At 29.1% G+C, this 26,700-nt stretch overlaps 4 protein-coding genes across 7 annotated transcripts; 2 read left to right on the top strand and 2 right to left on the bottom strand.

Annotated features, from left to right (window-relative positions):
- Positions 1-365: 365 nt before the first annotated feature.
- Positions 366-5,119, top strand: LOC112757507 (putative disease resistance RPP13-like protein 1). The gene is made up of 3 exons (XM_025806081.3): positions 366-4,378; positions 4,576-4,668; positions 4,773-5,119. Coding segments are annotated over exons 1-2 (3,690 nt in total). The 5' UTR covers positions 366-689; the 3' UTR covers positions 4,577-4,668; positions 4,773-5,119.
- Positions 5,120-5,586: 467 nt separating this feature from the next.
- LOC112757493 (nuclear transcription factor Y subunit A-10) lies at positions 5,587-11,169 on the bottom strand. 4 transcript variants are annotated; one of them, XM_025806073.3, is made up of 7 exons: positions 11,036-11,169; positions 10,846-10,920; positions 10,101-10,467; positions 7,464-7,573; positions 7,303-7,371; positions 6,829-6,969; positions 5,587-6,540 (listed from the first exon to the last, which is right to left on the bottom strand). In XM_025806073.3, the coding sequence occupies exons 3-7, from the start codon at positions 10,408-10,410 to the stop codon at positions 6,118-6,120; spliced, it is 1,053 nt and encodes a 350-aa protein (XP_025661858.1). In that variant the 5' UTR covers positions 10,411-10,467; positions 10,846-10,920; positions 11,036-11,169; the 3' UTR covers positions 5,587-6,117. The 4 variants fall into 4 exon arrangements, with proteins under 4 accessions (XP_025661858.1, XP_072078140.1, XP_025661855.1 ...); XM_072222039.1 differs by having other exon boundaries at positions 7,464-7,570; XM_025806070.3 differs by having other exon boundaries at positions 10,850-10,920.
- Positions 11,170-19,368: 8,199 nt separating this feature from the next.
- On the bottom strand, positions 19,369-21,289 carry LOC112757485 (uncharacterized). Its single transcript, XM_025806064.2, has 3 exons — positions 20,812-21,289; positions 19,965-20,069; positions 19,369-19,858 (listed from the first exon to the last, which is right to left on the bottom strand). Exons 1-3 carry the CDS (start codon positions 21,145-21,147, stop codon positions 19,547-19,549), a joined length of 753 nt encoding a protein of 250 aa, XP_025661849.1. The 5' UTR covers positions 21,148-21,289; the 3' UTR covers positions 19,369-19,546.
- A 1,863-nt stretch (positions 21,290-23,152) lies between these two features.
- On the top strand, positions 23,153-24,059 carry LOC112757479 (RING-H2 finger protein ATL70). Its single transcript, XM_025806060.2, has one exon. It carries the CDS (start codon positions 23,289-23,291, stop codon positions 23,838-23,840), a length of 552 nt encoding a protein of 183 aa, XP_025661845.1. The 5' UTR covers positions 23,153-23,288; the 3' UTR covers positions 23,841-24,059.
- Positions 24,060-26,700: the final 2,641 nt, after the last annotated feature.

Below are 26,700 nucleotides of genomic sequence, written 5' to 3'. Positions count from 1 at the left end.
ATCCTAAATACTAATTAAGATTTAGTGGAACTTTCTTATCCTACTATAATTTACATGAAAGGAAAAAGGACAAAGAAATAACAAATATAGTTTAAGGCAATAAGATAATATTAATTACCAAAAATGCTATCTGCATGCATATTTAAAAATCATTCTTGCTAACAAATATAGTTTAAAAGTCATTCTTGCATATTTAAAAGTCATTCTTTTTTATATAGTCTTTTAAATCTGTTGACAAAAAGAGAAAGCATACATGAAGAGTAATTCTATCATATAAATCACTTAGAGATAATAAAAAAGCTAAATAAAATTGAGTGAGTTAAGTTTTAAACTAATTATATCATCTAGTGACCAGTGAGTGTAATGAAGTGGAACTACAACTAGTTATTAGTTTACAAATTGGCAATGCGTTACAGCTTGTTCTTGAATTACTAAATTAGTACAACAAAGTTTGTCCAATAAAAAATGAGAAGCCATGTGAAGACAGCAGTAAGTATCATGATTCATGGAGAGTTACATAGATTCCTTTCTTAAGCATGTGATTAGCACACTCACCAATACATTTTGTCCGAAGACCATAAACCTCATCAAATCACTTCACCTACCACCCAAAGCAAACACTTCCCTCATCCATTGACTTTCTTTCTTTGTTCTGATCCCATCTGATCTGCTTCACTTGAGATTCAACCATGGCTGAAAAACTTTATGGTGGAGCTTACCTCTCTCCCTTTGTTGATGCTGTTTTGGACAGCCTGACTTCAATACTTGAAGAAGACGACTCTTTCCTCGAAAGGAACAACTTGCTTGGAAGGTTGCAGAATTGTCTGTATGATGTTAGACCTGTTCTTGATGATGCTGAGCTGAAGCAGTTCACTGACAAGAGAGTCAAGAAGTGGCTTGTTGATCTTCAAGATGCTCTCTTTATGGCGGATGACTTGCTCGACGAACTCTCCACTAAAGCCGCTATTGCTGCCACTCAAATGGATCCAGGTAACTCTTCCTCCTGGTCTCGCCTTGTTGATTCATATATTGAAGATACTGGTGACATCGAATACATAGTTCGAAGACTAGAATCTGCTGTAGCACGCAAAAATTATCTTCGTTTGAAGGAGACCGCAAAGGTGGACATCTCATGGAGAATTCCATCCACATGTCTTGTTGAACCATCGGAGATATGTGGCAGGAAAGAAGACAAGGAGGCCATACTGAAGCTGTTGTTGGATGATGATGATGATGCTGATGGTGATTTATCTGTCATTCCCATTGTGGGCATGGGCGGAATAGGAAAGACTACTTTGGCCCAATTGCTTTACCATGATGACAAAGTGAAGGAGAATTTTGATTTTCGAGGTTGGGTTTGTGTGTCAGAAGAGTTTGATGTTGTCAAGGTCACCAAGACTGTAATCGAGGCAATAACTTCAAGTTCTTGTAACTTGACAGATTTGAATTTACTTCAGCTTCATTTGAAAGAAAAGTTGTCCAGGCAAAAGTTTTTTATTGTCTTGGACGATGTTTTGAATGAAAACTATGATGATTGGAATTCACTTCTAAAACCTTTTCAAAAAGGGGTTAAGGGAAGTAAAATTCTCATAACTACTAGAAATAAAAATGTGGCTTCTGTAGTGCAAACTGTTTCACCTCATGAACTAAGTTTATTGTCTGACGAAGATTGTTGGTTAGTGTTTTCAAAGCATGCCCGTCTTTCAACTGTTTCTGTGGAGAATCTAACCCTGGAAAAAATCGGCAGAGATATCGTAAAGAAGTGTGATGGATTGCCGTTGGCAGCTCAAGCCCTTGGTGGCATATTGCGTGGAAATTCTGATATCAGAGATTGGAATCATTTACTAAAGAGTGAAATCTGGGAACTCTCCAATGACAGAATAAATGTTGTTCCAGCGTTAAGGATAAGTTATTATTTTCTTCCTTCATATTTGAAGCAGTGCTTTGTTTATTGTTCCTTGTATCCCAAGAACTATGAATTTAGCAAGGATGAATTGATATTGTTATGGATGGCTGAGAATTTTTTGCAACCAGTAGGTAAAAAAACCATAGAAGAAGTTGGTGGTGAATATTTTGATGAATTAATTGCGAGATCATTTTTGCAACCTCACAAAACCCGTGAAAAGAATTTTGTGATCCATGATCTTGTTCATGATTTAGCAATGACATGTGCTGGAGAATTCTATTTCAGAGCTGAAGATCTTCGGAATGCAGTTGAGGTTGATGCTAAAGCTCGTCATTTGTCACATAACGCCAAAGGCAATTATCCATTGTCAAATCTTTTGGGAGTTTGTGATAGACTAAAACATACGAGGACATTTATTGAAATCAATTTGAACAAGTGGATTCCATTCAATATGGAAAATGCACCTTGTATCATGTTGTCACAGTTGAAGTACCTGAGAGCTTTGTCGTTCGATAGATTTCCTCTTGAGTCAGTGCCTGATTCAATAGGTGAGTTGATTCATCTGCGTTACTTGGATCTCTCTCGGACGGACATTGTGACATTGCCGGAGTCATTAAGTAACCTATACAATTTACAGACCTTGAAGTTGTATTGGTGTACACATCTGGAAATGCTACCTGTTGGCATGAAAGACCTTGTAAATTTGCGCCATCTTGATATTAGAGTGACTCAGTTACGTGAGATGCCAAAAGGCATGAGCAAATTAAAAAATTTGCAGTTTTTAAGTAGTTATGTTGTTGGAAAGCATGAAGAAAACAAGATGAAAGAATTGGGAGCACTCGTAGATATACAGCAATCTATTTCCATTGACAAGTTGGAGAATGTGGTGAACAGCAATGAAGCTTCGATGGCAAGAATGTTTGATAAGGATGGCATTGATTCTATGATGTTAAGTTGGTCGTGGAACAAAGACGAGAATACAGTTGATTCCGAAATGGAAAGAGATATACTTGACAAGTTACGACCTCACACTAATTTGAAAGAGTTACAGATCAGGGGTTACAGGGGTACAAGATTTCCAGATTGGGTGGGACATTCTTCCTACCACAACATCACCAAAATAAAACTGTATGCTTGCAGGAGTTGCTGTATGCTTCCTTCACTTGGACAATTGCCCTCGTTGAAGATCCTATTAATTTCAGGTTATAGAAGTCTGGGAAGTGTGGGTGCTGAGTTATACTTTAACCAGAATGGTGAATCTTGTTTGGAGACACCACCATTCCCAGTGCTTGAAACTCTTAATTTTGAGTCATTGGATGGCTGGAAGGAGTGGCGTTCATTGGAGTTCAATGCGTTTCCGAGACTTAGGGAGCTTACTATACGCCGGTGTCCGATGTTGAGAGGAGATTTGCCCAATCATCTACCATCTTTGCAATCACTTCAGATTTGGAATTGTGAGCAGCTGAGTTGTTGTGTTCCAAGATCTCCTGAAATGACCTCTTTATGTATAGAAGGCGGGAATGAAGTGAGAATTGGGGAGCTACCTCCTTTACTGCGTGAGCTATCAATTGCAGGAAACTATCACGTGGAGTCGGCGGTACAGGCCATAATGCACATGCAACTGAGTTGCCTGACGTCTTTATCCATTGCAGATTGTTCCTCCCACATATCGTTTCCAGTGAGTGCTATTCCCGCATCGCTGCAACAGTTGACGATACTGCGTTGCAGAAAACTAAAATTCCAAATGGATGGCCATCATCACTCGCTGCAGAAACTATCAATAGAGAAAAGCTGTGATTCAGTTACATCCTTCTCGTTGTTGGATTCCTTTCCAAATCTCGTGCAAGTTGATATCAAAGGCTGTGGAAACATGGAGTGTATTGTGGTGTCACGTTCTCTTCCATGTCTCCGTTCTTTACGTATCATCGGGTGTAGGAATTTGAAATCTGTGTCAACGCTATGGATGGCAGCACCTCAGCTAGAGCTTCTCACATTACTGGGTTGCCCAGAGATTGATTTGTCTCCTACAGGGGATGGGGATCCACACCGTAGCCTCAGATCTCTTGAAATCCGCAACATCGAGAGAGTGGTGAGCTCTGCAGCATTCATGAATTCGCAATTTCATGGGCTTACTCATCTTTCCATTCATGGTGAATACGGCGAGAGCGTGAAGTCCCTCCCAAAGGAAGGTTGGTTGCCTGCCTCCCTTGAGTCTCTCACACTGACAAGCATTGAGAGTCTGGAGACGTTGGAATGCAAGGGACTTGCCCACCTCACCTCCCTCCAACGTTTAACTATCAGTAATTGTTGGAATCTGGAGTATATCCAGGGAGATAAGCTGCCTGCCTCTCTAACACAACTCTGCATCAGTGTAAGCCCTTTGCTGGCCAAACGATGTGAGAAGAAGGATCCACAGCTTTGGCCCAAAATCTCCCACATCCCCGCCATTCAAGTTGATCACAAATGGATTTGGTAATCCAACAACTCCAACATTATTCTTATTCCCTCAATATATTTATGTTTTTCATCATGCTTTATACTCTGCATATAAACTGACTCACGACTTTTCATTCTTCATTCTCTCTACATTATTCTTGTTCTTCATTTTTATTCATTCTTATACATGTGCTATACCATTCCTTACTTAACACTTGTACCTTCTCATACAGACTATCCATCCACCCAACAACACAACTTCTGAGATGAACAATTTCAATCATTGCAATACACAGGGCTGATTGCTGAGAAATAAGACAGTAATAGTAAGATTTTTATATACTTTATAATGTTTCAATAACATTGATTACTCAAAAAATATGATAGCTTATATGTGGTGGTAACACGTGAGACTGAAACTTTCATGCAGAAAGCAACTGAGCAACAAGGGAGACCCATAATCATGGACACAATTGAGCAAACGGACCATTGCACTGGAAAATTTAAGTCCTTAGCTTCTTTATTTTCTTTTGGAACCTATCCTTTTGAAGATTGAGACTTTTGGTTTGGTTTCTCTACCTTCTAGAAACCTCATGGTGATGCTCCTTTTTGGAAGATTCATGTGCTAGCACATTCTTTTGCAGACATATATTTACTTTTTGGGATTTTTGAAATTTTCTTTAGATGTATCATATCAGTTATATTGGTGACTTACCTTGGCATTTATGTATTGGACAAGTGTGATTAATTGTGTTGCACCGTTGAGCCTTTGTGATCTATGATTTTTGCCCCACTTTTTCTCTGTTTTATTGTATATTGGTGACAAAGAATTGCCTCTAATTAGTAACATTGTTTTCCCATATTCTTTTGTTAGTTTTTCATGAAACTAAAAAGTCTTTGCTTGACAATGTCAATTTGAAATTATCAAATGATGTCACTTTAACTAAACAACAATAAACAATTAACAACTTATCATAAACATATCAGTATAAAAAAAATTAAAAACCAAAACATTACCTTAGCTTTGTGTAAAAATACAATATTTTCATTGCAAATATTCAATCCATTTCAATTCTTAGTGTTTCTGTTAATTATATAGAAGATATGTATGCTATTATAGTAAGATTAATTAATTAGAAATTTCCGTGTAATACTATAGTTCACTTTAAAGTGCTTTTGTTAATTATGCAGAAAGTATAACTAAAGTAGCAACGGAGAAGAAACCAGTTGTTGTAATATGCATATGTCAAATATCTTATTTTTATTTCTAACAAAGAAGACATTATACATTACTTGACAAAGTCAAAAATTCATAAATAGAACACCAAACCTAGACATGATAATAAAAAAAAAGCACACACATAGAAATGCTACAAATTCATGCTGTTATTTAAACACAATACACACACATCATAATTCATTAGTCTTTCTGCTTCAGAATATCAAGCCTCTGCAAAAAGACAATTACATTACTATTTATATTTTAATATTATAATTATATACTCCATCTACTTCAAAATATTTGTAACTTTCGAAGTTTGATATATTAATAACTCATTGTATCTTGATGCAAATTGTATTCAGATACACTGAATTGTTAATATGCAAAATTTTTAAAGTAACAAATATCTTTAAAATTGATAGAGAATATAATTGAGCCAAGGATGAGTTGCCTGAGCACCAGAAAGGAAAATAGCATTTTCCATCTGGCCTGACAAGGATACGAGGATTTTGGTGCAATGCTACACCAAAACTCGCTTAATATCCTTGCCAGATCAAACATTAAGGTTGCAGCAGTTTCCAGCCGCAGCTGAAACCCATTTCGGGGGCATGATCATGCCATGTCCATGTCCAGTGTCCATCATATCTGCAAGGGAGTGCATAGGAGTTCCAATGTGATTGATGGCAAATCCATCAATTCCTCTTGATGAGTACATGCTTGTCACCTCTAATGAAATATTTGGACTGCTTCCATTTGTTTCCTTCAACGAATTCAACGTTCCGGCCGAAGATTGTAGGACTTCAGAACTCTGGGAACCACTAGAATGTAGTTGATGGCCAAGTCCTTTTTTGTTTGCTTCACTTCCACTCTTGCCATTTCCATTGTTGGTGGCAGAGTTTCTTGTGTTCAAGAACCTGCCACCACATCCTCTTGGCCGTCGCATCGCGTGGAGATGGCGCGATTCATGCATATATGGCTGCAACACAAAGGAATTATAACACAACTCTAATACTAAAAATTCTAGTAATCCAGTTTAAGAAACTGTAGCTATTTTTCTAACACAAAAAGTTTTACATTTTCGGCTTAAATTGCCTTATTAATTGAATGGTGAAAACTCAGTTCATGCTGATAGCTGAGAATCGTTAAATAATTTGATAGATTTGACTAATTTGTCATCTAACACTCTCAGCTATCTACTTCACTTGAAGTTAACTACACTGAGTTTCAGTTTAATTGAATTGTTTTATTTAATAAATGCTCAAACCTTGCGGCGTTTGATGAGTTTATTGGCAAGAACAGCTTTGGCACGTGACTGCCTACGCCTTATGATTCCATGGTATTGCTTAGCATTCACGTAAGTTGGTCCATCATCTGATGTCAAGTTTAGTGGCAGCATTATACGCCCCTGCTTTATTCAAATATGTTACATACATGCATGGATTCATTGATAAATACCGGAAGATACTTATATCTATACATACATACATACACACACTGCAACAACAGACTTAATTTTAGAAGAGGTACTTGTACTTTATACTATAATTTAATATCAAGCTAAAAGTTTCAGTCATTTACTGGTTTACATTTACAATGTTATTATTTTTGTGTTAATATTGTTATCTTCCACATTCATAACTATAATTTAGATTCTTGTATGCAGAGACATGCATTACAAGAACACTGATATGATTTATATATAGACATATAGATTTAAGATTTGAGATAAAATACAAACCGAAATTTGAGGTGCATAAGCTGAGAAGAGTCCATAAAATTGATCCATGTAAGGATATTTTGCACATATCTGGAAAGGAAAAAACAAGAAATGAATAATTAAGTTACCAAGAAGGCAAGAACATGAATTTCTTTTATTTTTGAGAATTTGTAAATTTGTACCATAGGCTGAGTGAATCCAAGCTCAAAACGGTTCCTAGGGTCAGCATTTGATGGCTGCAAAGATAATGTGGCTTGAGACTTTTGGGATTCACCTGAAATTTTGCAATCTTCTGGAGAAGATTTTTTCATTGGTTAGCTGCTAAAGATAATAACACAATAACATAGGCCATTTTATCTGATATCTGATAATGTAATTTCATTCGATCAACAATTTTACTATGGCTTAAGCATATATAACATTAGAATCACAAGGAAAAGTTATATCTAGTTTATAATCTATTACTTTGTGGTAGAGTCATGGATAGTAATCTCAATTTTAAATGATCCTAAATCCTAATTAAGATTTAAGTATGTTTTTCTTCATTCTCTCTATCTTTTAGGTTGTGTTTGAAAGAGCAGTTGAGTCTGAAACTAAATTAAATCTCTATATTATGTTTGGTGTCAAAGGTATTGGATTGAGCTATGTCTAAATATTATATTTGGTTTAAAATAAATATAAAGATGGAAGGATGAGAGTATTTTTTGAAAAGAAATGTTATTAAAAATTCCAGTCTCCAGTCTTCAATCTCAGAAATTCCAGTCTCTTCTATCCTCATTTTCTAGAGACACTAATTAGCGTTTATTTTGAGATACTGTGATAGAGATTGGGAAACTAGAACTCAGTATCATATTTGTTAGTTCAGAAATTGGTACTAAAATTTCAGTAGCATTTCAATACCTCCAAAAAGTAGAGATACGAAGGATTGAAATTTTTTAGAATGGAGACAGAAACTTTAATAATATTTTATATTTAAAATACTCCAATTTCAATTAATTAATTCTAACTTTACCCTTTATGCAAATTAAATTAGAACTTCATTTTTATTTCTGTCCATGTCTCCCACTTTACACCAAATATAATACTAAGACTTATTTCAGTCTCTATTTCTCAATCTTTATCTCTCAATATCAATCTCTTAATCTCTGTCTTTTTTCAAACACATAAAGAAACTCAAATTTTATATTCTGAGACTGAAATTTTAATTCCAATCGTTAACCACCAAATATAATACTGAGTCAATCCTTCAATTTTAATTTTCATCTATAAAAAATGAAAACAAACACTAGTTTAGTGATATGGTTTCCTCCTAAGGATTACCAAATGTTATGTACCATGTTTCAAATAATTTCCTTATAAATAAAATCTAATTAATTTCACCTAATGCTCTTAAATCTTACATACCATTTGATTGGCCTTGAAAGATTACTTACTCTAAATTTTTAATGTGACTTCCTCTCCAAGTATCTTAACTAAGGATATATAATTTAACAAAAAAAATATTATATGTACATCAAAATTATTTATTTGTATATAAATGCATTTCATATTTAACTCATTTTCAATATGTATTTTATATTTTAATATTTATTTTATACTAATAACATATTTTAATAGTTAATTTTAGTATATATACACTTAACATTGTTAATAATTTAGATACTCATTGAATAAATATTAATCAGTTAATTTCCTTGTGGTTAGGGGGGAAAAACAAGCTCGTTATTTGTATATCTTTCTTGAAATATTTTTAAGTGCTTTTTACAAACAAAAAAAATAAAAACCTACCTGCAAAAGTTAGTGCTCTTATGTTATGTGCTCACTAAATTCAACAATTATGTTAAAAATATTGTTATAGTGGAAAACCCACAAAGCTGATATATATGTTGAACATTAACCTAACAATGCACCAAGTGTTTTTTTAGCTTGCTATAGATGCATACACATAATAATACAAAAATACTATTTGCTAAAAGATCCAAGAATTTACCATAGAATAATATTGTTGATTTATTATAAGTTTATAACTACCAAACTGTGCACAGCCATAATAAGAGATCTTTAATTACTTTATATATATAATCCACATTATATTAACTCTGGAAATAAATTTGCAGGAGGAAATTTTCATTTCTATTTATTGTACTTTTTCCTTTTTAAAAATAAATAAATAATAAGTGGAAGCCAACCACCTCCACACTATTTCCCCAAAACAAGTGAATTGTATAACACATATATATAAACATATTTATTTAATTTAGGGTAAAATATATTTTTTATTTTTGAAGTTTGACAAAAAATTTAAAAATATCCTTAAGTTTTATTTTATTTCAATTTTGTCCCAAAAGTTTTCGATTTGCACCAAATATATCCTTAACGGCTAATTTTTCAAAAAATTTAAGACCGATTCAACAACAATTTTATAAAAACAACCCTCAACACAAGCAAATCAAGCATAATTTTCATGCATTATTGTTAGATTGGTCTTAATTTTTTTGAAAATTTAGCCGGTAGGAGTATATTTAATGCAAATCGAAAATTTTTGGGACAAAATTGAAACAAAATAAAATTTAGGGATATTTTTAAAACTTTTGTCAAACTTTAGGGACAAAAAGTATACTTTACCCTTTAATTTATCATAAGACAATCTAGTATTTATATATATGATGTCATGAATTCTTTTAATTATATATGGTAATAGTCATCAAAACTATATCTTAATAACTCTAACAATTCATATAAATTACTAAAATGATACAAATTAAATATGATAAATAATACTACTATACAATGAAATAAAAAATAATAATTATAAGTACCTGGAAAGATTGTAAATTGTGTTGTAGGTCCTTTATCCAAGAATTGTTGTTGCTTATTAGTGGAAGAAGAAAGTTGGTCCATGTAATTATTATTATTATGAAGCTCCAATGAAAATGGTTTCATAATTTGGTTATTATTATTATTATTATTATAACTAGACGAATCTCCATAAACTGATGATTGATTTTGATGAGATCCAAAGGCACTAATACTCCACCATGAAGAACCTGCTGCTGCTGATGCCAGCTGTCCAACAGAATTGTGAACAATTCCTTCATGTTCTTTCAGATATGCAGTTTCCATACCCATATAAATTCTCTTAAATTGATATATGATTTTATGTAAGACCAACCTAATTCAGAGTTCCTGCAAGGAAAAAATTAAAAATATTCAAATGTAAAATTACCAACACAATTAAACAATAATAATTAAATAATGTACCTTGAAAATCAGAGAGAACCTAGATTATAGTAATTCAAATATCACTAAATAAGGTTTCAATTTCTGTATGGCTTTATCATGTGAAATCTATAATAAAGGGAAAAAAAAGTGTTTAATTTAAGGTCATTCCAGAAAATGGAACAAATATAAAGTGAGGATAAGGAGACAAAAGTAATATGAGAAGGAAGAAAAAAAAAAGTGAACACAAAAGAGCATAAAAAAGTGAAGATTAATAAGATTGATGAGTTGACTAGAGCAAGTTACTTAATTAAGTTCCCTTAAGAAGAAGAAAAGAGCACTTACTTACTTGAAATTTAGTGGTAGAAGAAGAATATGAAGAAGAAATTAAAGATAGTGTCATGGAAGCATCTTTAACTTCTGCAAAAGAAATAGCATGTGTATATTATTAATAACCCCATTTGCTTGGAAGCAAATTAAATTAAATTTAGAGAGAGAGAGAGAGAGGGAGAAAATGAATTGAAGAAGGGCTTACAAGTGAGAATGGAAGGTGAAGAAGCCAAAAAGCACCAATGAACATTGGCTTTCATGCATTGCAAGGACCCTTCCTCCCTTTAGTACTATATCTACTATATATGTGTCTATGTATTATATATGTACATCTAATTTCTTATATATTGATATAAGTCATTTTTGAACTTCTAAATTAGCATATAGTCTATATATGAATTTAAGTGTAACAATTACTCAATTTTTTGTGGAAACTCAAGTGCAGTCGATTTTACGTGAAGTTGATAGTTAAGAGTCGTTAGATGATTTGACTGATTTAACTAAATTTTCATTTAACGACTCTCAGTATCGACTGCATATGAGTTTCACCTTTTTATATATATATGAAAAACACTGCACATATACATTTTTTTAGTCAAATCCAATTAAGTTCAATAATAAAATTTGGATAGCGGGTGAATAAGAGTGATAAAGATAAGTTTTGTTAATATTAAACTAATTTAATTAAATTTAATTGACAAAAAATTCTTATGTGTATAGCATTATTTATTATAGATTAGCTTATTTTAGTGTAAATATACATATGAATAATTATATTTTTAATATGTGTCTCACAAAAAAAAATATTTTGGATTTTAATAAATTTTGTGTAATTTTTTTCTTTTTTATTTATTTTATGTTTTTTTAGTGATCAATAAAAATTGAATTTCGACTTTTAATTTTAATTATAAAAGTTTTGATATTATATTATAAAATTATTTACCTAAAAAAATATAATGGATAAAAAGAGAAAAACAACAAGGATATGAATAACATAAATAATTAGTGCCAAATTTTGGATTATTATATGTTTGAAACAGAAAGAGCTTACAAGTGATCAGTGAAAGATTTAAAAATAAAAAAAAAATGATATTTGACTGCTCAAAAGTGATGTCTTTGTTCCTGTTTAGTAATAATTTTATGATAGAAATATGTACATTAAGAGAGACAAATTTATTGAAATAATTAAAAAGATACGCATAGAAATATCTAAAACGTTGGATACATTTTATTTAATTTTTCTTTAGAATTTAGAGACAGAAAAACAAAGATAGAGTAGGATATTTTTCTCTTATTTATATCTCGTCTTTATTTAATAAATTTAAATTTTAAAATAAATAATTTTATATTATTACTCTTTTTATTTCTTCCTCTTTTGTCTTTGATTTTTTTTTTTTAAGTTTTTCCAAACTAATAAGAATAGAATCAGAAGTTGGCCTAAAACACTATTTTTTTAGTTTGTTACGTTATTTCTCAACCTGATAAATTAAAGATTAATCTATCGTAAAATCGAATTTTATTTTAAAATTTATTATTAATAACTAATAAAATTCAAATTTTTAATACTTACTTAACAAAAAAAAAATGAACTAACCAATCAATAATCAACCCAACTTGGGCTTAAAAGATACAATATTTTAAGATTCATATATAGCTAATTGTGGAAGTGTTCATTAACTGTTTTCACAATAATATATTCACACTAGTGCAAGAAGAAGTGGGAACTTCATTATAAATTGTAGATATTTAATTTGAAATGTGGTCCTAAGCTAAGTTTTAATCTTTGCATTCTTAGTGTATAGGTCTAATGAGTTGGCTTTGGCCCATCAATTCATGAGAGAGGTGAGTAGCATTATTTTGGAACACCCAACACGTTTTTTCTATTGAGCATATATTATACTTTTGGTTCCTCAAAGAATCTCAAGATTCTTTCTAGTTTCTACTATATATAGATTTAATCTTAATAAATATGTTTAATATAATAATTCTAGGAGTGATTAACGGTTACCTATTTTCATAGCAGTGATTATTATTATAACTTGTGACTCCAAATGAAAAGAAGCATGTGTTATTGTTAACTTCTTAGAGTAGATTGTGTTACCATCAATCATAGCTTTCATAGTTTTGTTTAATTACAATTAATTTTAAGATATGACTATATTTATCACTTAAAAGTTAAGTCTCAAAAATCGTTACACTAGTGGCTAAAAATGTCATCAAGTGATCACATTCAACCAAACATATTATCAATTTAAAGATCTAATTACCATATATATCTTATGATTTTGACTGAAAATTATACTTATAGCCGTCCTAATAATTAATAATAAATTAAAAATCAATACAAAGTACATCATATATATAATAACTGTTTATTACCCCTTTCGGCTTATGAATAATCAAATTTTGCATAAGGAAGCTCCACGTGTATATAATATAGTTTTGATGAATAGTATTACATATACACCAAAATTATTTATTATATAGTATAAACTAAAATTTAAAATATATATTAAAAATAAATTAAACAAAACACATATTTACATATAAATATATGATAACTGATTTTAATAATTAATTTTAATATAAAAAAATATTTTTAAATATTTATTTTTATTGTAATCATATATTTTAATATACAAATAGTGTCAACATGCCTAATTTCTCTCCTTTTTTTTCATCTTTTTCTTTTACTGTTGATTTTTTTTTCTCCTCCACAATTCCTTCATTTTTTTCTTTTTTTTCATGTTTCAATATTATTATTATTATTATTATTATTATTATTATTATTATTATTATTATTATTATTATTATTATTATTATTATTATTATTATAGTAGTTTAATTTGCAACAAGCATGCATATATGATTAAGCAAGTCTAAACATCGCTCTACATGTATTACTATTTTATATCTTAGCAATATATTTGGTATCTAGTGAAAATATATTATTTCAAATACATATTTATCCCTTTATTTGAGACATGATTTATACAAAGCATATTAGTGATGGATAATTAGTTTTGGTATTTCTCTATGATAATTTTTAGTCTAAAATATTCAATAACAAATTGGAAGATGGCACACATGGAGTCATATTTTAAAAGAGGCATGAATTTTTTTTTTTTCAAAAGTTATATCTACTTTTTTATGTATATATATTATATTTAAGTTTTGATGATTGGTCTAGATAACTGAATACATAAAGTGTGTATATATATATAACATACAATAAAAAAAAGTTATACGCATAGGCATGTGTTTCATGACATGCAACTAAAACCCAACATAATTGATTATAATTATATTAATTTGGAAGAGACTAATCGGAAAGTTTATGGCCATTTAATTAGTCTATGGAACTTTGATGCAGCAGCACAAGTGCCTATACTAGTTAAACTAGTTATGTCACATTCATAGAATCATTTTAGGGTAAAGAAGAGTTAGATTCAGTTAATATTTTATACTTCACAATTTGTATTTGAATTTTGAATTTACTTGACTCATATTGCATAGTTAATAATTTTATAATTAACAATTTTTTTATACCAATATCCGACAGATAATTAATATAATAAAAAAAGATTTTTTTTATTTTTGTGGAAGAGTGAGAACAAAAATAAAGTTGTTGATTATTATTGATTAAATAATTATTAGTAACTTAAACTTTTTAATAATGAGATAATAAATTATATAGGTGAGAAACTAAGTCTAAGCTAGTATATATATGCTCATAGGATTAATCACAATTCACAAGTCAATCAATCTTTAATTAGCCCTTTAATTTGTTATAAAGTAACTACACTATATATGCATGCAAATCTAATTTGCCTTCAGGCTTCAAGTTAGGGTTGCTTTATTGTTGAAGCCGGCCATAACAACAATTATTGTGTATTTAATACATATAATAATGCCAACTTAGAAAATAATAAATGATTTATATATTATAAGATATTTTTAGTTGGCTCTACGAGTGATTGGAATTTAATCACTCATATGAAGATTCTGTATTACCTTAGCTAGACCTACATTTTTTAGATTCATTTATTTTCATATGCCGGCTAATCCTTTTTAATCTTAGTGACACAAATATTTCGTAATACGCATTATTTAGCTAATATAACTTTTTTACTTAGCAAAAAAAAAAAAAAACCTTTTTGTTACTTAATAATAATGGCATTGTATATAAACTCAGAACAATATAATATAATCTACTAACCACTAACAAAAAGGAAAAAATTCAATTTAAATTAATCGAATGGTCAATTTATTTATTTATTTAAATAAATATTGAAATTCAAATTTTATATTTATGTATAGTAATTTATTAATTAACAATGAATTAATTATTAACTTTGTTAAGTTGGAAAGTATCATTAAAGAAAATAACCCTAAAAGGAGAAAGAAAGAAATATAAATAAATAAAGAAGGAGAAAAGTTTAAAAAGAGAACAAAGAGAGAAAGGTAGGGTAAAAAGACCACTCATTAATATCGATGAATTGGACTTATCATAGGTCTTTATTTATTTAGTGTTTAATCCTAGGGTCTATAGTCCTATAGTGTTGAATTTATCTTTCTTATTAACTTGTTCTTGTGCTGTTCTTATTTTTAATATTCTAATTAATTTATGGGATTTATTATACTTATACCTGTTATAAATATATAATAAAAAATAATTTTTAATATCCGAATAATATAAAAATATATATTATTACATCAATAAAAATAATTATTTTTATATTATTATTTAAAAATTTATCTGAACACATAAATATTAAATCTAATTAGATGATGAAATTTTTGAATTATTCGTATATTAAAATTAAATTCATAATAAATATATGAAAAATATAGAAAATTAAATTTTTGTTAGATAATAGAATTTAATTTTAATATACTAATAGTTTAAAACATTGTACAAAATCATATAATTATATTTCTTCTTTTTTAAAAATTTAATTTTCTAAATTTTACATATAATTTTGTTATTATTTTATTTTATCATTATACAAAATAGTTTGTCTCCAAAACTAATTTCTAAAAGAATTAATGAAAAAAATTCAACTAAAATATAAATGACTAAAAAAGTTAGATAGAATGATTATACTACCAAAATTTTTCTTATTGTATGTGAGAAAAAAATTATTGCTGAAAAAAGTCTCATACATATTTTAATAAAAAAGATTAAAAGATATAGTAACTAAATTCAAAAATATTACAGGTCATTTTTATATTTTATGTTTTGGTCTTATCTTTTTATATAATTTAAATAAAAAATACTTTTTGTTTTATTTAAATAAAATTATAAGTACTTTTTATATTACAATTTTTTTTAAAAAATTTATCTAAATATAAAATAATTTTTTATTTACAAAATTTGTTTAAAAATAAAAAATTTAAATATTTTTTTAGAAATCAATCCAAACTAACCCTTATACATACATATTATGACTTATGAGTCAAAAGAGATAAGAATGGATCTTAATTATTCTTCTTCTTTCTCGCTAAATTCTCCTTTGTTTTCTTTTTAGATAAGTATGAACTGGAACTACTAATCAAGTTGGAGAAAAATTATTTAAAAAATCAAATATAGAGCTACCTACTAGATCTCCCTAACGTTAACAAGATTAATGAGGTGAATGATAGGAGCAAGTATGATTAAATAATAGATATTTTAGTGTTAATTTGCTTTCAATTATTATATAGAAAGATACTAATAGTGCACCGAATATATGTTAATAGTTTAGAAGGTATATATTACTCTCCTACTTACTGTACATGTAGAATTGTTTTTCTACTCTTGGTTGATTCTTTTATAGGGTGAAAGGTTATGTTCCAATTTATCTAAAATTTTAAGGAGAATCCTAGGTTTTTCATTGAAATTGATACCTAGTCATTTGTCATCTCCAAATTCTACACATAATAATAATGTCACACAGTATTGTCCATATCATTTACTCCATTACATGTATGTCCCACTTACTTGTCACATTCATCAATAGGTTGGTATTAAGAAAAACAAGAAAAAGAAAAACAACTATATATATATACTTGTCCGGTTCCTTTATATTTCCATAAAAAAAAAAATTTATTTTGTTGGGTTTTGGATGGAGTATGACATACTTGTGTTTTAGAGTTTATAATGTTTATTTTAAATAGAAAAAAAATCTTAAGAGCCAGTAATTTTTAGCTTTTTTTTATTATTTAATTATTATAAATATTAAATTATCTTTAATAAATAAATTTTATTAATTAATATATATAAATTTTAAAAAATATAAGTATAATCGGTATTAATTTATATATGTAAATTCTTATAAATATATATACAAATTATATGTTTTTGTGTGTAAAATTTCTGTAAATATAAGTATAAATTACTGCTGACTAAATACTGACTAAAAATGATAATATTTATTGATATTATTCTTTAAAAAAAATAAAATTACATTAAAAGATAAACAAAAATAAATTTAAAGAGAAGGATGTATTTGTGGATATTATTAAAGCCGAAATTAAATTTACAATAAAAATGTGAAAGTACTTTGTTTTGTAAGACCAATTATGATATGAACCTATATATAAGCTAAATCAGCAACTCCACTTATATGCAAATTGCATTGCAACTCTCATTAAACCATATTTGATAAACTAAGCATTTCACTTTGTAATTCTTATTAAGAAAATAATTAGAGAATTGCACCACAATCTCAAATCAAAACAACCCACCCGGGTGGGTTCTTTTTTCTTCCCTACATAATGACAATGCACATTGAAAAGATCACCAACTAAGAAATCTTAAAATTAAAAAACATTTGATTATTTAAATAAAAAAATTGTATTTACCAATTTAAATGATAGCAAAAGGAGCTTGCAAAATTAAGAAATAATGTCATTTCGGAGCTAATGTAATTTGTTCATATAATGTTTTCTATTTTAATTTCGCTAGTAGTGTTAGCGAAATTATGATATAACTTTTTTCTTCCTCAATTTTCACTAGTATTGGCGGCAAATTAAGATATATATATATATATATATATATATATATATATATATATATATATATATATATATATGTCATTTCACTCACACTAACCGTCAAATTATGCTGTCTACGAAGTTGAAATATAATGTACAAAAATGTCATTCTCTTACAATTATTTAAAGAATTTAATTTTGATATATTATTAGTATAAAATAGTTTTACACGTGTATCTAATTATATAATATTATATTAGTAAAAATAATTATTTTTCATATTAATCGCGTAAATAGTTATCTAAAAAAATAAATTTGATTATACAACGGTATAAAACGTTGTATACGGTTAATGCATTAAAATTAAATTCTTATTTAAATTAAAAATTATGAAATTTTTTATTTAAATAAAAAAAACCTTTGATTAGATGGTCAATAAAATAAATAAATAAACTCATATATAACTCCAACTCTCCGATGCAGAAACTTAAAGAAAACTTGAATAGAGGGATCTAACCCCTATGCCGCGTGTTGTTGAACCATAAAGCCGAAAGCACAAGGACAATATATCCAAGTGGAAATCTATCGTAAGGGCACGTAGGAAAAAAAGACCTATGCATTTTTATCTTTTCGGCTATTAGATTTGTAATCCACATCATAATAATCATACTAATCTACACCCTTTTTGCATTTGGTAAAAAGATCTTAGGAGACACCACCACCCCCTTTGGGTTCAATTGTATGTGGATATGTCAATGGTGCTTTTATTGCTTTTGTCTCTTTAACATATAAAAAGGTTTTGTGGTAGTGGAGAAAAAGACCTCCATTGCTAAAAAGTAAAAGGTTTGTTTGCATCACCCAAGTGGACATGGTGGAAAATGCTTTCTTTGTTTGTTTAATTTTTTTTCGCATGCTGAAAATGGAACCATTTTAAAGTTGTGTTATGTATTAGTACAAGAATTGCCACAAAACTCGACAAAAAATAATGATACATAGTAGTTAAACAAGTGATTTAAGAGCATTACATTCATATACACTAATCACTTGTTGAAAGATGATGGAATGGTTAATCATATTTTGTGTTGAAAATAATTGTTAAGGTTCCGTTATTCTTTCTGTCATCATGCAAACCCATTACTCTCTCATTGTTTGCCATCTTCATCACTCATCTTAATTCTTGAGTTTGTTTCTTTTTCTTTTTTTTTTTTTTCCTTCAAGGATATTTCTCCTCTTTAACTAAGACTAAAAGATTCCTTATTCAATCGCCCCTTACCAATGATTACATGCAAAATAATATTTTATCACCCTTTTTTCAATTGGAACTAAAAGGCTATCTGGTTGTATATTGATCAAATGTAAAGTTATGAACAAATCCACATGATTTGAGTTAGTTGAGTTGAAAGTTCAAATACGGTATTGGCAAAAATGAATATTGCACTCACTTTATCTCATATACCAAACCAGCTAACTCTCTTCCAACATTTGATAGGGATGTGAAGCATAGTTTCCTGCAGTTAACTTCATAAGTACTGGTATAGGAATATTAGTGAAGTACTCTACTTTATCCAGTATTTGAAAGTAACCTTAACCTTTGGTATACAAATTTACACGCCATTGTTCAAGATTCATACAGATATATTTAGAAGGGAATGATCAGCAAGCGTATCCAAGTTGATAGAGAACCAAACTAAACATATATATTGCTACAAACGAAGTGAATAAAAGAACTAAAAGGGAATTAGAAAAACTTGTCATACTGGCTAGTGAGGGAATCTCTGAGATTTGAGTAAAGGCCATAGAGTGAATACTGGCGAAGGTTTTTCACTTCATACCAAGAGTTGAGAGCTCTGAGGTGTTCATCTGTGCCAGAGAATGCCAATTGTATTCCTATGCTGCAATCCACGGATCCTCCATGGCTCTTGCAGGTTGAAGTTTGCAGCGCGCAATCCTGATTGTTTAGACACACAGCTTTGGAGTTACCTGAGCACTTAGAACACCCATCTCTTTTCCAATATAAATTTTGCAGCCTGCCTTTCTGAAACTCAAGGACCTGCATAATAGCATTTCAATTGGTTCTTAGTGAGGATCTATGATCATGGAAATCAAATAAAACCCGCAAATATTGAAAAATTAAGCCTCAAAATGAATCTCCTTACAAGAGTGAAACTGGTCACAGTGAATGAGCTGTTTGCAATAAAAGCAGGAGGAGACCTTGCCGCGTATTTCCGGCCAGCAAATGCAACCATATAGCCATAAGAATCCTGGACCGAGAAGACTAGTATGAGATCCAAGACAACAAAATCAACAACAATGCCATACAGGTCAATCCACTACAGGGCATGGCATTAGGAACCAAATGGGATCAATCAAGGAGCCACAGATATTTATGTTTTGCTTGTAACATTAGCAATGCTAGTTTGAGAATGCAGAAATCATGAAGGTGGAAAATTTAAAATCAGAAACCAATTGAAAGTGGAGTGAAACAAATATTTCGATTTTCATATTCACTCAATTTCTCAAAGCCTTACTCTCACACCATTGCTGCCTCAAACAAATGTTCAGTAATTTTCCTTCCAAATTCTCCAATTCAACAATTTTCTAGTTCTCCATATCAGAATATGCACAAGCAAAAGAACACATCAATTGCATTGTTATGAAAAGCCACCACAGTCCAAAGTACTATGAAAGTAAGGGGAAATTTTCTAACAAATTCTGCAAAAAAGGAAAAACTTTCCCCAATTGGAATTCAGTTACTTCAATCTCGAATTATACAAACTCGAAACTCAAAAATCTAACCCAACTCTTCCACTATCCATATTCAAAAGCCTGAAAACTCCAAATATTGAAAATAGTGATAAAATTCAATAGCAGATAAATTAACCTAAATTAAAACTTCAACCAAGCCCTAATTGAATTCAGTAAATACAGCACAAACCAGAATATCCAAACTCGAATAGTTCCACAATTAAAACTCAAAATCGGATAATTGAAAGAGTAACGAACCGCAACGAAGGATGAGGAATTGACGGTGAGCAGCGAGATCTCGTCGACCTTAGGTCTGAACACAGAGATCTGCGAATTCGAATTCGAGAGAGAAAGTCTCGAATCACAGGGAGACAACTGAACGTTTCCATTGAAGAACTTATCCTTCGAAGAAAACGCTATTCCCAAAGTGAAACCATCGTTTCTCTGCACGCGCGTGTCAGTACAGGGAGAGTACGCTCCGTTCGTGTCTCCGGCGAATGCAGGAACTGCAGCAACAGCCAGAACCACCACTGTGATCGCCGCCGCGACCACCGACGGCGCCGGTGTCGAAGATAGTGTTCGAAGAACCGCCATGGAAGATTCTGAAAACAGACTATGCGAGCCAACCAAGAAGAACGTGGAGTAAGGTTCGGTTTTGTCGCGTTTTGAGTTTAAACTTGCTTGCTGTTCATTCTGTTGAAGAATTGATGTCGTTTACGTGAAGTTTTTTGCGTTTCGGGTTACTCTTACTCTAGTGACAAAAAATTCTTATTTACTTCTTTTTTGGTCAGGGAAACCGGCCCATATCTAGGCCCAGACCCAACAACACATAAAATCTACCCGACCCGGTTTCAGTCTGCGTTTGATATCCTATAGCTATTGAGATTTTTTATGAAAAAAAGAAAAATAGTTTTTCTTCTTTTTACATCGTTTTCATTATTATTACTGAACACTTAATTATCAGAAGTAGTGGAGTGAAATGACTAAAACAAAACAAAAAGTTTAAAAGGGGAACAACTAATTACAACAGAAAGTTAGAGAGATAAGAAATGTATAACTATAAGCATAAGTGAATTTTAACAACTTTGTCATCTTCTCAACGATTAATAATAATATAAATAAAAGAAACTAAATCTTAGCATAATGTTCTTCTTTCTTTTTTTTTTTTTTCTATTTTGATATTTTAACATCAATCATATTATATATACTAAAAACCAGTTATAAAATTAATTACTATATAAAATATACATTAAAAATATATAAAATCTAAGATAACACATATATACACAAATATATAATAATTAATTTAATAATTAAATTTTTATACATATAATATTTTTGTTTAACATATACATTTTAGAAAAAAGGATAAATATATATAGATTTCTCACTTCTTAACTCTAAAATAAATAAATCTCTGATTAAATAAAAATATAAAAACATCATTTATTTTCTAAAATATAAAATATCGTTCTTCAATTTTATTTAAAATATATAAAGACAAATAAATTATTTAAAAAATTTAAATATTTTTTATTTTTAATGAATTAATAATTTATTTATCTTTAAATTAAAAAACCAAAAAGTCGCCAAAAAAAATAAAAAACCAAAAATCTATTTATCGTTTTCTGTTAGTTTTATTGTATCCACCATTATTGTTCGATGAATTGAGATGTTTAACCTACACAATAATCTATGGAACTCGCTAAGCTAGCCAGCCATAAAGGAATAAATTATTGAACTCCATGAACAAGTATCCTAGTAATGCATGGAACGTGGCAATTTTCAACGTTGATTATGACAGATAAGATTTGTTAATGTCCTTTCAAGAGAAAGGTGTTAAATCAGCACACACAATTGTAATATTCAGAGAGTTGACTTGAAACACATATAACTTGTGATGATCTATAATCCCACATAATTCTGCTACATGATTACATCAACATAGGCGGTTTTGAATATTATTATCAATTTATATTTTATATATAACTCTGAATCTAGCTTAAATAAGATTTAATTTGCATATACTTAATTATAGTTTATGATCCAATTTAGTAATATTTTAAAAAATAAATAATTATATAAATAAAAATATCTCTATATTACCATAAAATTTGTTTAGTTTTTTATTCAATTAAACCCTAAATATAAACATATATACATAATATTTCTATCTCATCTTTATTTCAACCTTTTATATTTCTATCTTAATATACAATTGAATGTAATTTTAATATATTGTCACTATAAAATAATTTTACATAACAAAACATCGATAAAAATAACTATCTTTCACATCAACTATGTAAATAATCATAAAAAAAATGATTGTATAACTGTATAAAATATTTTACATTATTAATATATCAAAATTAAACTCTATATAATTTAAAAAATCTTTTAACACAATATTAATGTAAACATTGTTGAGAAAATTAGCATTGTATTCACATGCAAGTTCCTTACTATTTGTACATTCTTTCTTTACTTAATCACAAATTAATCTTTCCTTGAATCAAAAGCAAACCCTTTTTATTTTTATTTACTTATTTATTTATTTTATTTACAAATAAAACCTCCCCCCCCCCCCTTCTCTCTTTCATGATGAAACCGTTGACTTTTTATATGATCATCCACACACAACACCAAAATGGCCATAACTTCATTTTGCCACAAACCATAACCAACATGGCTAACAAAAACAAAACCATAGAAAAAATTTCAAGAACAAGATCATGAGCAACAACAACACAACTAGTGATTCTTCTTCAGGATTCCTTGGATCCAATGACATAAGTGGATTTGGCTATGGCATTGGAATCTCAATTGGGATTCTTCTACTCATCACAACAATCACACTCACCTCATACTTTTGCACAAGAACACAAGTTCCAAATAGTAACAACAGTAGGAGTAGGAGTAATCCTACTCCAGGTTCAAGGAGGAGCACCCAAGTATTCCTCGAACCGCAACACACGGTGGTCGATGTGGGACTAGATGAAGCAACAATTCTTGGGTACCCAAAGATGCTTTACTCAGAATCAAAGAAACTCAACAAGAAATCTGATGATTCAACATCAACATGTTGTTCAATTTGTCTTGGAGATTATAAGGGAAGTGATATGCTTAGAGTGTTACCAGATTGTGAACATGTTTTTCATCTAAAGTGCATAGATCCATGGTTGAGATTGCATCCAACTTGTCCTCTTTGCAGAACATCACCAATTCCAACACCACTTTCTACTCCTCTTGCTGAGGTTGTTCCATTAGCAACCAGAAGAGATTGATTCATATCATAGGTAGTTTTTTTTTTAATTTAATTTTTTTTCTCATCATTGTCAGATTTGGCATACTAATCACTAAAGAAGCATTTATCTCTAGAGGGTATTTTTTTATTTTTGTGTTTTTTCTGATTGATTCTATATTGTAAATTCTTCTTATGTAATATCTTTAGTCAGAAAAATAAAGAATTGTTGGAAATTGATGATAAATTGTTCTATTAGAAACCAAAAGAGATTCATAGGTAGCTCTGTTTTTTTTTTTTTTTTGGTCATTTTTTTAAAGAATTTTATTGTTGATTCTATATTGTAAACTCTTGTTCTGTACCTCTCAAGTTAGAAAAGAAAATGTTGAGAATTGACATTTTCTTTCAATGTGTATAAATTCTTGCAATAATTCCTTGCTTTTTTCTTTTCTTTTGGGGCAAATTTGATGCAAACTTTAAGTTATTAAACAAAGGAACAGCAAAAAATATGGCTGGTCTAGGAATAATGTCATTGATAATGAAATGTATGTTAAATTAGTCACATTTTTTACCTAACTTTCAGAAAGAGAAATAAATGAAAAGAGATAGCCAAACTAAGACTTTTTCTTTTCTTTTGCTTGTTATGCATACCTTAATTAACATCATTAAAAGTTTGTTAGTAGTTTATATTTATTTTCAGCAGCCTACTCTTCATTTCAGCAGCCATACAATTCAAATAGATTTTTTTAGTGACTTGAATTCTAATAGATTTGGTTTTGCTAAATTTCAAGTATCACGGCGGATTAATCATTGTCCTGTCGAGTTAGAGGATACTATAGAAAGCACAAAAAAAATCTAAATTTAAAAAGAGAAGATGAATATATATATTAATAAATAAAAATTAAATTTGAAAGAATGTTATACATACAACTAATTGTGTATTGTCATAAAAGTAAAATAATTAATTTATAAATTTATTATCTTAAAAGTCATTTAACCACATATATTTGATTAAATAATTATATAAAATTCTTTTATACTGTTAATGTATCAAATTTAAATTTATAAAAATGTCTATATAATATTGTAATATTGTCTTAACATAAAAGATTAATGTAATTTATTATAATATTTTTACAATTAATCATGTTAAATATATATCAAAATCAATCACTAAAATTAGTCATTAATATATATAAAATACTAATAAATATTAAATATAAATATATATTGAAATGAATTAAACAACACAAATATTTATATCACAAATATATTAGTGTTTAGTTGCTGATTTTAATATACAAATAATATTTTTTAATTACAATATATCGAAGAAAACTGAAAAATGGTTCTCAAAACAAAATCAAAATCAATCTAATAGTAAATGAAAGTTTAGAAAAATATTCATATGATAAAGGATGATGGGAGGTTTGTGCATGGGACACGCATTTTCCCAAATCATATGGATATTAATTAATAAGGAAAATGGAACAAGTCCAGACAAGACAGCAATATAGAAAATGAAAGTTTTGAACAATAATGAGCAACATTTATGATACCTTTCATGACCACAAACAACACATTAAGACAACCCACATAGAATGTCAAGAAAGAAACCTCCAAATGCATAAAAGAGTGCTTCATTTTCCTCTTGCAATTTAAAACTAATAACTTTTCAAAGATTGGATGTGCCGGCAGAGAATAAATCTAAATATTATGCATGTTAATTTTAGACGAAATCAAATATATAAATCAAATGATGTTATTATGTGCTATTATAATTAGGGTTGTGGATAAATTTAGACACGTCTTATCATTTTTTTTAAAAGAATCATCAATATATAAAAGTAAATAAATATATACCTTAGATAATATTTTAATCGAATATCCCTTTTTCATTGTATTTAGATGTTGATAAGAATTTATTTTCAATCAATAATTAAAAGACACCTTAGTAAATTTTTTTTAGAGTTTAATTTTGATATACTGACCGTGTAAAGTGTTTTATATAATCATGCAAGAATGACCATTTACGTAATTAGTGTAAACAATAGTGATTTTTACTAATATGACATTACGTAATTGAATGCACGTATAAAATTATTTTACATTCATCGTGCATCAAAATTAAATTTATTTTTTAATGAGTTGCAAAATTGAAAACATATAAAACTGTTTAACTATTTTGTTATGGAAAAGTACAAGTAAACAATGAAAATACTAAATAATGTGAACAATGAATATATTGGATGTTCAATTTATTAGGTATGCGGATAGTTATTCTAATATTAAGATTTAGGTAAATAATTTAAAAGTGTAGTGTATTTTTACTTTATTGTGCCAATTTTACAGTCTATTGTTCTTATTGTTCACAAAAATCATTGTCTATCTAGTAAATTTGTTTTGTTATCAACCAACTTGGGTTGATCGAGTGATCAGGTCACTCGTCCGTTTAAACAAGTGTCGGAGATTCAAATCATGTCTTATGCATGAACTCAAATTTGCAACAGATTAATTCTTAACCTGTTGAGTTGAGGGATACCGTGAAAAAAAAAATCGTTTTGTTATCCATTTTATCTTAAAATGTGCACATTATATATGCTCTACATATGTTGTAACATGTGCACCACAAAAATAGGTAGTACATCTAAGGATGCCTTTGTTGTTAAGGCAAACACTAAATGGTACAAAATAAAGGCAAATGCACCTTTTCCCACAAACAAGTAAGAAAATGATGTCTATGTTAAATGTAAGACATGTAATCATGTTTGCACATAAAGCTAGAAAAATGCTAATATATTCTCACAAATTTGAGCACTCTACAAGCATACATAAGAAATTCATCATGTAGCCACATTAATTAATTATTATAATAAATTAGCTGGAAATTATGCATTATTATA

This window comes from Arachis hypogaea, chromosome 2 (genome assembly GCF_003086295.3).
Source record: "Arachis hypogaea cultivar Tifrunner chromosome 2, arahy.Tifrunner.gnm2.J5K5, whole genome shotgun sequence".
In the NCBI taxonomy this organism is placed as follows: domain Eukaryota; kingdom Viridiplantae; phylum Streptophyta; class Magnoliopsida; order Fabales; family Fabaceae; genus Arachis; species Arachis hypogaea.
The sequence above is the reverse complement of the archived record's forward strand: the minus strand, read 5'-3'. Positions and strand labels throughout refer to the sequence as shown.